Below are 15,352 nucleotides of genomic sequence, written 5' to 3' on the forward strand. Positions count from 1 at the left end.
AATCCTCCTACAATCAGGGATCCCACAACCGAGCGCTGCTCGTCGCTGTTCTTTGCGACCGCGTCACGTGCCCTCCGAGAATCAATCTTTATGCCCTACAGTTTGACAATCAAACGCGATTTAAAAAAAAAAACGGGCACAATACGTAAAGCAGGTCAGGGATGTGTCTAAGGTATGATCGAATTAGTGGTTTACGTTTGGCAGTATCGTGACCAGGAATGATTCATTTATCGTTGCTCATGTAGTACCATTTCTTTCGGGTTACAATTCGTCGAGACTCTTCGTTTCAACCAAGAACTTACCCCAACGGCAACGGAAATCTCCCCTTTCGCGGAACCCTAGCCACGCTGTGCTGAAATTACTTTTTTCAGTCAAAACGAAAGACTTTATGATCGCCGCCCAACTTTTTCTACTATTGCCCCCCCTCGGGCGCGGTCGACCGTTAACCGGAGGTCAAGTGCTTCGGGAATTGGGGTAGGAGAGCACCGGATTCGATTCTACTTCGATCGTGCGTCTCCCTCTAGCGGAACGTGTACCGGATCGGCGTGTTGACGGGGAGCTACTGAAAACTGAACGTCCGGAACGGTGTAATGAAGTTTCACTCTTTCGTTAAGCCCAACCCCGCGGAACCGTTGGTACGTCCACAGAGTCCTGCGGGCGCCCGGCAAAGTTCATAGACAACCAGCAACCACCCGCCGCCTCCTGGGCCCTCCTGAAACGCTACTCCCTAGCGTGACTAGCGTTCGCCTTGCCTTGCCCGCCCCGTACACTGTCTGCCGCGGGGCGTTCGCTTTCCATCCGCGTGACACCGTTCGCCGCCCGCCTGATTCACTACAACAGACGGACGGTGTCAGTGCCGCGCCCCCGGGACTTTACGCGAAATTTTTGCCGCTTCGTGAATAAAATGTGAACGAAACGGTGACGCGCTAGCGACGGACGGACGGGACGACCGGAACGCGAACCATGTCGAAAGAAGCGCGGAAGGATCCTTCGGCTAAATATCCTTTTATGCGCGGCAGTATAAGTGTGTGTGGGTGTGTAGTAGCGTACGCGACGTTAGTATTCAACCAGCTGGGATCGGGGCGATGGAGGCTTTCCCAACAGACGGTGGGGCCCTATTTTTAGGATTCCATTTTAACTTTCGGTCGCTTCAGTCACTGCCGAGCGGCGATTCGATGCGGATCGTACGGACGCGGCCCAAGTTTCGCTCCCTGTCGGTCTCGATCATAGGTACCATCGCCTGGAAGAGTGTGCGGTTGGTGCGGCCTACTTTGCCAGCCAAAGCGTTCGGTGGATTCACAATTTTCGGGGCTAAGTTTCGTTTGGAAGCCTTTGGAGAGTAAATCCGACATCCGGCACGGATCGTAGCGTGAGAGGTGCGTTGTTTTTGCGACTGTTCCGTGTTTCCCATGTGCAAGTAGCCGACCAGGTCCGAGCGACTCACACCCCGCGGCCCAAAACATGATTAACCGCCATTACAACAAACCGAAGCTGAGCGTCGAGCCGAAATGCTCCAGCGACGAAGTGGACTCGAACGAGGAGACGTCGTCCGGCACGGCGGAATCGGGGACCAGCTCCGACACCGAGTCGGAGATGGACACCACCGAGACGTCGTTCTCGTCGAAAAGCGTCACAGAGTGCGGCGCTGCCAGCGGTGGCCAGTTGAGCTGCCAGCAGCAACATCCGGGCCAGCAGCAAGGACTGCTGCGGGTGCACAATCGCACCTACGGGGTGTACTGTGGTGGCGAGTCGGCCTCGAAAAACTCCAAGAACCTCTGCCATCATCACCACCACCACCATCATCACCACCATCATCACCACGGGGATGATGACAGTAAGAAGGATGCAAAGTGAGTACCGGGGCGGACGACGAACTGAGCGGTTTCCTGCTTTCAATTAGGACTTTTGTAACATCGCTTTTACCGCTAACGGGCGCAGCATGCCTCGACTACGTAGACCTAGGCGCTAGAAGTAGAATGCTGCTTACGGAACCGAAAGGGATGCTCCCACAGACACTACATGCTGCTTGGCTTCTACACTCGACGTTACTGGGCTCCAGCGAACCGACAAACGGGGTGGGCCGGGGGCCAAGAGAACTAAGGCCCTCGTTCTTTAAAAGAGGCCACAGAACCGGGCGCTTTGATGGATGGCCAAAGCGGAACCGGCGGAGGTGGTAGTTTGCTCCAGTTTCGACTTGGGGTAGCTCCCCGTCCCCGTAAGCAGCACCGGCGCATGGTGGCCTTTCTCGGGACTGCCGCCACCTTTCGTTCCTGTCCGAGATCGTCTAGCCGGCCAGCATCGGGCCGGAGGACTCGGTACGAGCGCGCGTTGCGGTAAAACGATAACAAAGATGGCGGTGCATATCCGCCACGGCGAAGGGAAAGCGCTACCACCCAGTAGATTGCATAAATCGATAGCGAATCCGAGGCATAATGTTGGCCGCCGCTTGTCGCGTACGGCCCCAGACTACGGGGCCCCATAATGAAAGTACGGCCCCCCCCCCAAGCGTGGAAGGGGTGGCGCGGTTCACGTCACTTCCCAAACAGTGTGGGCCTTCGCAAGCAAACTGCCAAGGCAACCAGCGGACCACTGCGCCTCGAAGGGATCCGGTTGCGAACGAACCGTTTGGTTGATTATTTGTTGCTTCACGTTCGCGACCCACCTATCGGGCCATGCCGAGGCAAAAACTTTCAAGTGAGCACCAACCATCAACCGGGTGTTCCGGGTTGCCGGGCGGAGGGTTGCCGGGGTGGTCTTACTGTACCGGCGCACACGAAAAGTCGAGCCCCAGTGGCCGCACCGTAACTTATTATTATGCGGTTATTTTCGGACCGCACGAGATTCCCAATTTGGAACTTCGCTCCGCTGTCCTGGGGAGGGCTAAATTTAGGACCCATCACCGCTTAGGCAGTGGTGCTTAATTTGCGGGGCTTTTTCGGAATGAAACCAATGCTTAGGCTGGGCTCGGTTTAGTAAATGGGCCCACCACACGCCAGCGAGAGTTCGGGGCTGGAGTTGCACTTTTGCCGGACCGCTTGTTGCTGTGGCGCCGCATTGCGCCTTCAGGTGCAGTGTGAGTTGGGTGTCGTAGCTCCGTAGACTCTAGTGTGGACCCTCCAGTATCGTTGGCTGCAGCACGGTGCCCATGCCTGTAGTAGCGTAGTAAGGCCCTCAGCACCTCTTGTCACCGGGTCGATCTGTCCTCCAAACTCACCTTCCTGAGATCTCCAACGGAAAGGTTCTCCAACGATGTGGTTTTGTGTACAATAGTTTTTCTTCTTCTTTTTTCCCTTTCCGTCACCGCGTCTGTCGCGCTCCGTCCATTGCGCAGTTGTTGTAGAGGTGGTCTCGACCGCAATGCGCGCCTTGTACATAGACTCAAGAAGGCGAAGAAAACGTAAGCCCGTACCACGAATCCCCCGGTCGAATCCCATTCAGTTACTCCCCGCCATTACTCATCAACCAGCGCAACGCAACATTGCAAAACGGAAACATTAGCTGTAAAGTTGTACTAACGGCCGATCGGCAAAAGCCCACGCAAAGCCGGGACAAAGCTGGAGTTGGGACCTGAGCACCGCCAACTTGGTACTTGGACCGGTGCCAGACCGCTTGCTTTCCCCGCCAGTGGTACGGCCGTCCTTCGGCCTCTAGTTGGCGTACAGTGCACTTGGGTCTCATCAAGTCCACCTTCCCGCATTCCTTCCGGGCCGCAGCATCGGTGCTTCAATCTATCGCCTGTCCCCCACATGTACCGGGCTTTCGAGACCGGCCGGAAACCTTTCGCCAACTGGCACAAAAACACACATTATCCTTTCATCACCCACACAACACTCTACCTGTCGCCTATCTTTCGCCTTTCGCCTTCTCGTTCTTTGTTTGTCTCTTTCCCACCGGTCCACCGGGTGACGCCATCGCCGACCAGACTACCGATCAGTATTTCCATACTCAACTGCCGCTACGACATCATCTCGCGGGTCTGCAAGCGGCTCGGCTACCGGATAGTCGGCGAGTCGGACCTGTGGAACGTCTGCTGGACCGATTCGTTCGTCGGGGTGGACTTTTGCCGGGACATGCGCCGCTTCCAGAAGGTGAACCACTTCCCGGGGATGTTCGAGATCTGCCGCAAGGATCTGCTGGCGCGCAATCTGAACCGCATGCTGAAGCTGTTCCCGATCGACTATCAGATCTTTCCGAAAACCTGGTGCTTCCCGGCGGAGTAAGTATTCCCCGCGGTGTCTGCAGCGAAACGCGTACTCTAACGCGACCAAATTGCAGCTTGGGCGACGCGATCGCCTACAGCCGGACGCACCGTAGCAAAACGTTCATCCTCAAGCCGGACCAGGGCTCGCAGGGGAAAGGCATCTTCCTGACGAAGAACCTGAAGGAGATCAGCCCGAAGGATCGAATGATCTGCCAGGTGTACATCACGAAACCGCTGCTGATCGACGGCTACAAGTTTGATCTGCGCGTTTACACGCTGATCACGTCGACCGATCCACTGCGGATCTTCGTGTACAACGAGGGTCTGGCGAGGTGAGTACTGGGCTGCTTAGCGCTTAGGATGCCCCGGTGCCCTTCACCAGAACGTTTCCTCGTTTTCCTCCCTCTTTGGTCCATGACCGCGCCAAGGTTCGCCACGTACAAGTACAAGGAACCGTGCGTGACGAACGCATCGAACAACTTCATGCACCTGACGAACTACTCGGTCAACAAGTACAGCCGGACGTTCTCTAACGATGACGAGGCCGGCTCGAAGCGGCGTTTTTCCACGCTCAATCGCATCCTGACGGCGGAGGGGTACGACATCGCGGAGCTGTGGAGCAACATCGACGACGTGATCGTGAAAACGGTCATGAGCGCCTGGCCGATGCTGAAGCACACGTACACGGCCAGCTTCCCGACGCACGACATCATCCAGGCGTGCTTCGAGATCCTGGGCTTCGACATCCTCATCGACCACAAGCTGAAACCGTACGTGCTGGAGGTGAACCACTCGCCATCGTTCCACACCGACGAGGCGATCGACAAGGAGATCAAGGAGGCGCTCATCCGCGACACGTTCACGATGCTCAACCTAAACGGCGAGGTGAAGAAGCGCGTGCTGGAGGAAGACAAGCGGCGCATCCAGAACCGCTTGCTGCAGCGATTGCGGGACTGTGCGAAACAGACGGCGACGGCGGCCCCGAAGGAACCGGGGGCGGCGGGACCGGACAATGACGAGGAGCTGTACGGTGAGGACGGTACGGGACCGTGGGCCGAGCAGATCAACTGGGAGGAAACGCATCTCGGCGGCTACCGGCGCATCCTGCCGGCTCCCGGGGACCCGAACCGCTACCTGCAGTTCTTCATCGCGCAAAGCCACGCCTCGGTGTACAACGAGACGGCGGCCAGCAAGCGGCGCGAAGAGTGTGCCAAACAGCAGCGCATCGAGCTGGAGGAGCGCTTCCGCCTGAACCAGGCCATACTGCACAAGCACAATCGGAAGCTTCAGAAAACCGCGGGGCTCTGCACGGGCGAGGATGCCGCTGGGGCAGTCGGGGCGCTCGCAGCCAAGAAAAAGTTCCGCAAGCGAAAGATACCGAAGGTGACGAAGAAACACGACGACTACACGCCGGACCAGATCGCTGACTTCGAGGAGCGCGAGCGGATGGCACTGCTTGGGCAGCGCGACTTCCTCATCCGGACCTGTGGCCTGGTGCAGAGCGTACGTATCGCATGCGTGTTTCGCAAAGCTGGCCGCTTCCCATCTCTCATCAAATGCCTCCGTTCTCCGTTTTTTCCAGATGTACATCAACTTCCACCGCAATAAGCTGCTGACGGACTCGGACCGGCGCAAGTACAAGGAAACGTACGCCAAGCTGATCGCCAACGATCACCTGCAGCAGTCGGAATCGTCGCCACAATCGATCCACACGCAGTCGACCATCCACAGCACCAGCACCGTGGCCGGGTCGGCTGCCGCGGGCTACCCCAGCGGCAGTACTACCACGACGGCCACTACCACCTGCCTGCCAAGTCTTGCGAACCCGCCGAACGGTAGCTACCACTCCCTGCAGCACCAGCCGGCCTCGGGCAGTGCGCAACCAAATCAGCTGCAGAAACTGCAGATCAAAAGTCTGGTCGCCATCAACGACGTAACCTCGTGGATGCAGTGCAGCGAGGTGCCGGTCCCGAGCCGGCCGCCACTGCCCTATCTGCTGGCCACACAGCCGACCAACTACCGCAGCACCAAGTCGACTATGGCCCGCCAGGTGACGAACGTTGTGAAGCGCCACAGTCTCGAGTCGCGCCAGTACTACACTTCGGACAAAATCATCTAGTATTGACTCCGGCACGGCACCGTACCGGGCCGTGCAACGGACGGGCAGCCGCGGCCGTTGGTACTGCTAGTGGCATCCCGGACATACTACCGCTCTGGCTTTCCTGATCGTAACCGATGGTGTTCGCTGCTCCACCGGCTGGATGGAGCCCCTGTGCTGGATGATCCACTAGAGCACGGGTCCCAGCGGAGGCTGGCGGTCCGTTTAAGCCGCATTGTCCACAGGAGATTAAATCGAGAATACACGAAAGTGACTGTGCAACAATGGATGGTGTGTTAAACGTTGTTCCAATAGGTTGCGGACTGCTGCTGGTCCTCTTTCCGACCTCCTCACAACATCCACTGTCTGTCTCTAGCGTACGATTTGATTAAAAATTTAATGTTTATTCATTAATAAAAGAATAACAAATAATAATCATTAGCATCTATATGTACACGGTAAATTGAACAATCTTTCGCTTCTTTCGGTCTCTGCACACGCTGCTCCCCGTTTGCTAGTGAGCTTTTCTATGCTTTTTGCTTTGTTTTTTTATGCCAACGTTTTCACCTTTCATCGCTGTGCCAGCTGCTCTTGCTGATTATTTTAGTAAAAAAAAAGAATTAACTAAACATATTACAATTATAAGCAGGTTTTTGTTTTGCTGTTGTACCTTCCTGCTGGTCATCCCTTGCCCCGTTTCCTTTTTCTGCTACACTCTGTGACTTCAGTTACTTCCCACTACGTAATTAATCAGTACTCCGGAAGGGGAAGGCGGCAACAAACCAGCCCAACGTACTCGTGGAGCACTCAGGATGGTGAGGAGTTAAGAAGGTGACCACAACCTGACCACCCCAGCTCTGGACACAGGAGCAAATCTCAGTCAACACAAAACGACTAATGCTCTGCACGAACGATCACCGTTCCTCGAAGATCGCAGTCCAATGGCAATGGGAAAGTGCAACCAAAAGAGGTTCATCTATTTTTGTGTTCAATTATTGCTAGTTTCAGCGTCCAGGAGTCACGATCACGGACACATTGGCACCCAACCACCACCTGGTTGGATGCCGAATCACGAACAGCAGAGTGTCAACTGTTTCCTTTTCTTTGGGTTCAAACAGATTTGCTCAACTTTAATTAGAAATCTACGATGTTCTTTTGCGTACAAATGGTCGATCCGGTATGCCCAACCAAAGGGGTAACGTAATTCGGAGTTGTGAAAATTGAAACCAAATAATGTTCTTGGCGCGTGGAAGGAACAGAAACATGAGCACAGCTATTGCCAACTATTTCAAATTCCAATGGTTTCGTTCTTGCCTTCAGACAGTGGGACACATCTAATGTCGTGATGGTGTGCCATGGTGATCTCCTTTTCGCTTTGTCTCCGTGATGATCTATACACTTTTCTTGCCCTCTTGGTGGTTATTAGTGTACGGAAATGTGGATTGAGTTTTTCCGATCATTGAGCATCGTTCATCTATAGCCTTCGAGATTTACGAATACGCTTCTCTTCGGTGCATTCCTTAGTGCCGCCTTGCGCTCCCACTACTGCTTCACTCGTCTCGTACAACCAAGAAGCAGGCAACATGTTCCACTGTCCCTCAATACTCTTTATACATTAAATGTGTCCTTTCCCCTCTCGCTGTGCCACTTATCCTATTTCCTATTTCACACATTCATTCGGCCATCCGATTTCACACGTTTGTCTCCGTTCACGCCATTAACCTCACGTTCGCACTCACATGCCGCTCGCGTTAAATAATTTAAATATGTTCACTTAAGTTGCTAGTTCTTTTAAAACTGTTTTTAAAATTTCTCATCGTTTCCAGTGCGCCTAAGTGCTTCCCCGCTGGCATTTGTGTGTTTTTCTTTCGTTTTTGTTTTTCTTTGCTTGCATCTGTTCTTTGCTTGCTGCTCACGTGGGCTGTGGTAGTTAGAAGGGAGTCGGTTTACCTGTGGCCAGGTATCTATAGTCCTCCGAACGCCAAATGAAAGCCGGCTGTTCCTCTTTACGACATTTTTCAAACAAAACGGCGACACGACTTGCCGACCTCATCCTCTTTCGCTTGTGTGCTCTGTCTCTGTCTGGTTTATCTTTATACAACGTCTTGGCTTTATTCTTAAGCACCAAAATTAAATTATATAGTTATATATATATATATATATTTATATATATGCATTATATTTGAGAAGGCCATTTTTGATTTCTTTTATTACTTAATACACGCTGCTATCAACCCATCGCATCCGTGGATTCGCTCGTTCCCTACTGCACCGGATTTCTCTTTCTTTCCTTCTCCCAGTCATTGAGTTGATATGCGAAACATAGCAAAATGGGTTTAAAATTGTAAACAAAGTGAAACAACTCTGCATGCCCCTCGATTACAAAAATTCGTCGTCTGTTTTTTCTACTCCTGAGCTAATGCTTGGTTCGTCAGGTAGAGTACCGCACTTCCTTCGCTGAGAGGGCTTTCGGTACACTTGTCATTCTCACTCTAAGGGCGTCAATGTGGCCGATGCCCGACCATTTAACCAATGGTCGGCCAGAAAGAAATTGGCTAATATTAACACGGCCGGCCGGCTCGGCCAAACGGCCAAACATACGGCACGGATTCATTACGCGATAGACTAGAGGGGAAACTGTCCCAAATCTAAAATCAGCCACCAGTCGAATCTTTCGTCACTTGGAAAGAACAAAATCACAATCCTTAAAAAACCTGACTTCACACACTTTCGTGATCAGTTTTTCCCAACGGAGAACACAAAATATATACAATACAAGAAAACCCGGAATTCGTGTTTGTTCGTTGAACGAGAAACTGATTTCATGATACGCATGACAGGTGTGAAGGAAAGGAGAAGTGCCGCGCAGCGAGTCCTTGGCGAGTCGTCGGGCGCGAGTGGATCGGCGCTAGGCACGGGGCTGGCTTATGCGCTTCGCTGCGGGTGCCTCTACTATGGTTTGAACTTGACCAGCGGTATGTTTTTGGAGTTTAAACACTTGTCGCAGCACCACTCGGCGTACACTTCGGCGTGTATCAGGTTGAAGGCGGCCTCCGTCAGTCCACTGCACGTCCTGCAAACGCACGGCAGAGAAAGACACAGCATGAGCAAAACGGATCCCCAACGGATGGACTTTGCCTTCGAATGGCTCTACGCTAGACAACGCTCAACTTACCGATGAAACCAAAAGTTGCAACCCGATTCACACAGGATGCCTTGATCGTTGTCATGCACTTCTTTGTGGCACCCTCCGCAGGGGTAGATGGGCGGGGCGTTTGGGTTTTGCGGGTTAAACACTTTCGACTGATCGGGCGGATAAAGCTTGCCGGATGTCACAGGCATCGGTTTCGGTCCGAACATGCCCATGTGGTGGTGATGGTTCGGCCCGTTCGGGCCATTTCCCGGTGGTCCCAGGCCCGGTCCTCCTCCCATCGGACCGCCCATCGGTGGCATCCCGCCACCACCACCTCCGCCCATCGGGCCCGGACCCATCATGTGGGGTGACGCCATGGGACTTCCGCCCATTCCACCCATGCCGCCACCCATATGTCCACCGCCTCCGCCCATCGGACCACCGCCCATCGGAGGGCCGCCCATCATTCCACCTGGTCCCAGCATTCCTCCACCGACACCTCCTCCGCCGGGGTGCATCGACGGTGGTCTATGGCCCGGTCCCGGGCCCATACCTCCGTGCGGTGGCATGCCGCCGCCGCCTACTCCGCCCATGTGGTGGTGCATATTGTTGGGTGGTCCACCGCCGCCTCCCATCCCCAACGGGTTCTGCTGGTGGTTCCCCGGATGATGGTGTCCACCGGGATGGTGATGATGGTGGTGGTGGTGATGATGATGCGGAGAGTGGTGATGATTCATTCCGCCGCCGCCCATCGAGTTCACGCCACCCATCATGCCGCCACCCGCGCCACCCATCGGCCCACCAACCATAGCATTCATCTGCTGCTGTCCTGGCGCACCACCCCCTCCGGGCCCACCCTGACTGTGATGCTGGGCATGCGGTGACTGTTGCGGGAGGGGTAGTTGATGTTGACCCGCGGCACCGCCGCTGCCGCCGCCGACTCCGCCATGCGACGGTGGATGAGGTTGCAACGGTTGCGACTGCTGCGACGACGATTGACCACCACTTTGCTGCTGCTGCTGCTGCTGTTGCGGTCCTTGATTGTTGATGTTCGGTCCCTGCCCCTGGCTACTGCTACTCTGCTGCGGTCCGCCTGCTCCTCCCATTCCTCCTCCACCGCCTTGCTGCTGATTCGCACCGCCCATCGGTCCGAGTTGATGAGGTAATTGATTTAGATTCCCTGATTGCTGATTTGTCATTGCACCATTCGGTAGGTTCATTCTGCTACTGCTACTGTTCATGCCTACGCCACCGACACCGCCCGCCCCGCTCACCACCACGTTCGGTGACGTCTGGCCACCGACGGTCACGTTGGCCGCGGACACGCCGCCCACCGGTGGTTGCTGCTGTTGACTTTGTTGGTGACCGGCCGAGTTGGGCCCGAGTGGCACATGGTTCGGTGGCCCGTTCCCGAGCGGACTGTTCATCGGTGGCCCCATCGGGCCGTTGCTCATGTGGCCACCACTCGTGTTCATCGGGCTCCCGAGCATACCTCCCTGGCCACCACCCGGCCCGTGCGGTGACCCCATGCCCGGCACCGAGTTCATCGGGCTCCCGATGTTTCCTCCACTCATCGGACTTCCGACGGATTTGGCGCCCATCTGCTGCTGCTGCTGCTGGCTCATGGGCGAAAGACCACCCATCGGTCCCATCGGCGACATGCTCTGGTTCATGGCAACGGCCGCCGCTCCCATCGGACTCAATCCTCCCATCTGGGCGCCGGGCATCGTGCCCATCGGGCTCATGCCGCCTCCTCCTCGTGCCATCGCGTGCGGTCCCATTCCTGCGCCGACCATTTGGCCCATACCTCCACCCGCGTTCATGTGCATCCCGGGGTGACCCATTCCGGGGTGGTTGCCTAGCCCCATTGGACTCATGCCACGCATCGGTGGCCCTTGCGGTCCGCCGGGACCTACCATTCCTCCACCCGGTGGCCCTCCGTGTGGACCTCCTGGCCCCATTCCGGGATGTGGAGATCCTCCATGGCCGGGACCATGGCCCGGACCGTGGCCCATCCCGTGCGGGGGCATACCGTGTGGTGGCATGCCGCCTCCACCGTGACCACCACCGCCTCCTCCACCACCCATTGGACCACCGTGGGGTGCGTGGCCGTGCGGGGGTCCTCCGTGCGGATGTCCACCACCCATCGGTGGTCCACCCATATGGTGGGCGTGCATCGGTCCCATGTGGTTCATGGGGCCCATCGGTCCGCCGCCGTGTCCAACCATTCCACCGCCACCCATATGGCCCATCATTGGGCCGGGAACACCGGGACCGCCGTGGCCACCGTGCGGGTGTCCCATGTGTCCCAGATGAGGCCCGGCAGCCGATGGTGGCGGGGTGTCGTCGAACGGATTCGAGGCCACGATTGTATCGCCATAGCCTGTGGGCGGCGGAGGCAGGAGATCTTGCGGTGAGGGCGTCGGCGTGGGCTGCGTCGTAACGGCATTCGCGTTCGCGGCATTTGACGTTTTTCTTCGCTTCTTCGGATTGCTGGGTGCGGCGATCGGTAACTGAGGCGACTCGGAGGGCGACTTGAAATCTGGCGGACACAGTCCGGGTCCTGGCAACCGATACGACGCCATGCCAAGGTTGTGTGTCATACTACACCACCAGAAACACGATGACGATGGCTACCGCACTGCACAGCGCGTCGGAAACACTTACAACCGTTTGAGGACTTCCAAAAGGATGTATCTCGTTTGCAGCCCGTACGTGGGCAGGGATTTACCCGCTGCTGTTTTCGTATGTTCTCGTTTCTATCACACGTACAACCACACAAACACGCTCCAACTTAGCTCCTAGTTTGATCTATACACGATCCAGTTTACACAATAAACACAACACTGTGCTGCACACATGTTTGCGGGACAACAGCGAGTAACCGTACCGTACAGTAAGTGATTACTCGTTACCAGTCACGCGACGATACGATTCATCTTTTCGGTGGGAAAATTAGCGCATCCTTTGCGTGAGGGAATCCATTTCGGCGAACGTACGAAGGCAAAGCAGCACCTGGTGCAAGTGCAATAATGCTGTACCGGCTCCTAAAATAAAGTTCCAAAGAAGCGCTCATGCTGCGGTTTTGTTTCCTTCTTGAACGAAGATCGCGTTCGTCGCTTTTATCCTTGCACTTCCAAAATCTGCGAGCGATTCCTACGATTGCCGTAGCACTCCCTTTCAATAAGTCCGATGTCACTAATCCAATGGTTGCTGTTCTCTTCTTGCATTCAGCTCAGACCACAATGCGAGGCGTTTAAAGTTTGTCAAGCAACCGGCTCTCGGGAGAGTATCTGAAATGGAAGAACAAAGATTGATGTTAATTTTTTCCAAAATAATGCTAGTACAAGTTTGGGTATTCAACGTCAAACAGCTTGAAAGGCCTCGGGGAGCGTAGCATTTTCTCACGCCATTGCACTACCTTCTTCCAAATAATCGGTCAACATGATTTTTGCTCTGCAAATTATCATCAAAAGCAATGTGGATGAACCATTATCAACGCCGATGGAGGACGTTATCATTCACCAAACCGGCTACATGAAACGTGCCCGTTTGAGCGACTCACATTTCAGCAACATCATCATTGCAAAACACATCGCCAAAACATCCGGAGCATGCCACGGCTGATGCACTTCATCATACGCAGTGAATGTTACATTGGATTGTTTTGCATAAATCGCCCTCTCGGTCGTCAGTGTAGTGCTCTAACACTGTAAACAATTAAAAGCAACCATACACAACGCGCTGTCGCGTGCTGCTTCGCAGGGTGGGATCTGTCAAAGGCGTGTGTGACAAACTGCGAGCAAAATATTCGCGAGTCTACACAATGATGACAATTGTTGGCCGCATCGTAAAGATGCACGAAATCTCGTTCTTTTCAACGCTCATCACTCGTTCCTAGTTTGTTACAACACGACGTAACACAACTTGATACCCATCACAGCAACCCAACGCAGAAGAACATTCTTTTGGGGAAATGTCAAAAGCTAACCTAACATTTCACCGAGCTTGCTGTGTACCTTCGAGGGTAAAAGAAGGAGAAAAAACACATACAAAATCAGAAAGGCGTAGATAGACAACACGACAAGCGAGCCCGCGGATCGCTCTGTCTCGCCACCGTACCCTCTCTCAGCCTTGGTTCGCGAAGGAGCGAGAAAGGGATAACTGCAGGTTCGGCCCGTCGCCACCCTACCCCGCCCGTCGTCTCGTATGTTTCGGCCGTGTGTTTCGTTTTACGTTTTGGCGTTTTTTTTAATAATCGTAAACGTACACGAAATTGAACTATTTGGCTTTCTGTTTCACTTTCATCTGCTCTCCCCCGCCGTGCATGGCCGAAGAAAACCCGGTCCGCACGGAGGCCCTTGAGCGTTTTCGTTTCCTTGGTCTCGGTGTCACACTTACGGCAACTGCATCCTTCGCGATGGAAGGTGATTTCGTTTCCGGGATTCGATCTCAGCCGGACAAATCGTACGCACGTACGCACCAGCCAGCCAGCTAGCGAACCACTCGCTACCTCCCAACCGTGGCAGACCGCGGTGCATGCACTCTCGTCCCGCCTCCGAGCGCGCTTCTTGCGCTGTGATTTCGGAAGAAAAGTCGCTCTATTATTAAATCGGGCAGCCGCGATGATTACGAGCGACGGTGACCAAGATGCTGTGCGATGCCGCGCGGCCTGGATGCGATTTGCTTCCGTCAAAACAATTATGCACGGCGACGGCTATGTTGCTGTTGCTGCTTGGGGATAATGTTTACGGTGCGCGTTCGTTCATCCGTCGCATTACCGTTGTGTTTGCGTTTCGCCGTGTTCCAAATCCGACCGACTCTACAGCTGCAAATGGTTCCCCGGGCGGCAACCTTTTGTTTTTCTTGCTTTCGGTCCAAAATTTATCGAATAATCTTCACCGCCGTTTTTTTTTGTGTTTTTGGTTACTATTATTCTTCCACAGCCCGTTCCTGTGTGCGTCGCGTTGACGGCCGTGTGTTTTCTTCTTCGCGCTTCCAAATCGCCGCCGTGCTCACACCACTACGAACGCGGCCCCGAGGCGCGTATGCACGCACACCGTCGCACCATCGGAAGGCATGCGGATACACACGCCAACTAGCCAGCGCAGCGAGACCGTGCGAGGGAATCACGCACGGCAAGCACCTCAATTCACGCCAATGGCCGTCACCGGTGCTGTCTCTGTATCGTCACTATGAATCACGCACCGCGGGGCTGCCGCGACACCGGCAGTGGGCAACGCTTTCCACCGCTCGGCGACCGTGACTCTTTGCACGACGTTTTCTTTTTTCGGTTCTTATTTTTTCTTCCTGCTCTTATCGTTCCAGCTCGCCCGTTCGCGTACCAAAGGGAACGTCCTTTTTGCGTTCCTGTCCGTGCCCGACCACAATCCCGTTTTATCCTTCTTACCACACTTGCCACACACAATCGCACGCACGCACACACAAATACGTACACTCGCTCCGCTGTAGGACTCGTTCCCGTTTCGCCTAGGACCGTGCGACCATTACGGGTGGCGCGGTGCACACTTTCGGGAAACACTTCCTTGCGCCGAACCTAGCCCGAGTGCCTCATCGCCGCCTCGTGCCTAATACTGCAACACTTTGCACCATGAATGCCCACGCCACAACCGGACATCACCGACAGTTTGTGTATCGTAAACTCGGAACCTATTTTACGTGCGTTCGCTCGCTTCTCTTCTCCTTTCGCTCGAACGATGGCGACTGGTTGTCAGATGGGCTAACGCAGGTTTCGCCTTCGCCCGATTTGGTTCGCCGGAATCGGGGCGAAAGCCGCCGGGCCGATTTGAAACGAGCGTTGGCAGAAAAGTTCAAAGAAATGAAAATAATTACCGTACTGCCGACGCGCTTTCCCTTCTTAATTGTTTCTCATTTCGAAAAGAATGTGTCTCTTGTATGG

At 54.7% G+C, this 15,352-nt stretch overlaps 2 protein-coding genes across 2 annotated transcripts; one reads left to right on the forward strand and one right to left on the reverse strand.

Annotated features, from left to right (window-relative positions):
• The first annotated feature begins 1,461 nt into the window (after positions 1–1,461).
• Positions 1,462–6,320, forward strand: LOC131210997 (tubulin polyglutamylase TTLL13-like). The gene is made up of 6 exons (XM_058204332.1): positions 1,462–1,850; positions 3,332–3,397; positions 3,923–4,216; positions 4,276–4,533; positions 4,630–5,704; positions 5,784–6,320. Exons 1-6 carry the CDS (start codon positions 1,462–1,464, stop codon positions 6,318–6,320), a joined length of 2,619 nt encoding a protein of 872 aa, XP_058060315.1.
• A 2,175-nt stretch (positions 6,321–8,495) lies between these two features.
• LOC131210410 (protein pygopus) lies at positions 8,496–12,035 on the reverse strand. Its single transcript, XM_058203652.1, has 2 exons — positions 9,475–12,035; positions 8,496–9,372 (listed from the first exon to the last, which is right to left on the reverse strand). Exons 1-2 carry the CDS (start codon positions 12,033–12,035, stop codon positions 9,252–9,254), a joined length of 2,682 nt encoding a protein of 893 aa, XP_058059635.1. The 3' UTR covers positions 8,496–9,251.
• Between the last annotated feature and the right edge of the window lie 3,317 nt (positions 12,036–15,352).

This window comes from Anopheles bellator, chromosome 2 (genome assembly GCF_943735745.2).
Source record: "Anopheles bellator chromosome 2, idAnoBellAS_SP24_06.2, whole genome shotgun sequence".
Taxonomy (NCBI): Eukaryota; Metazoa; Arthropoda; class Insecta; order Diptera; family Culicidae; genus Anopheles; species Anopheles bellator.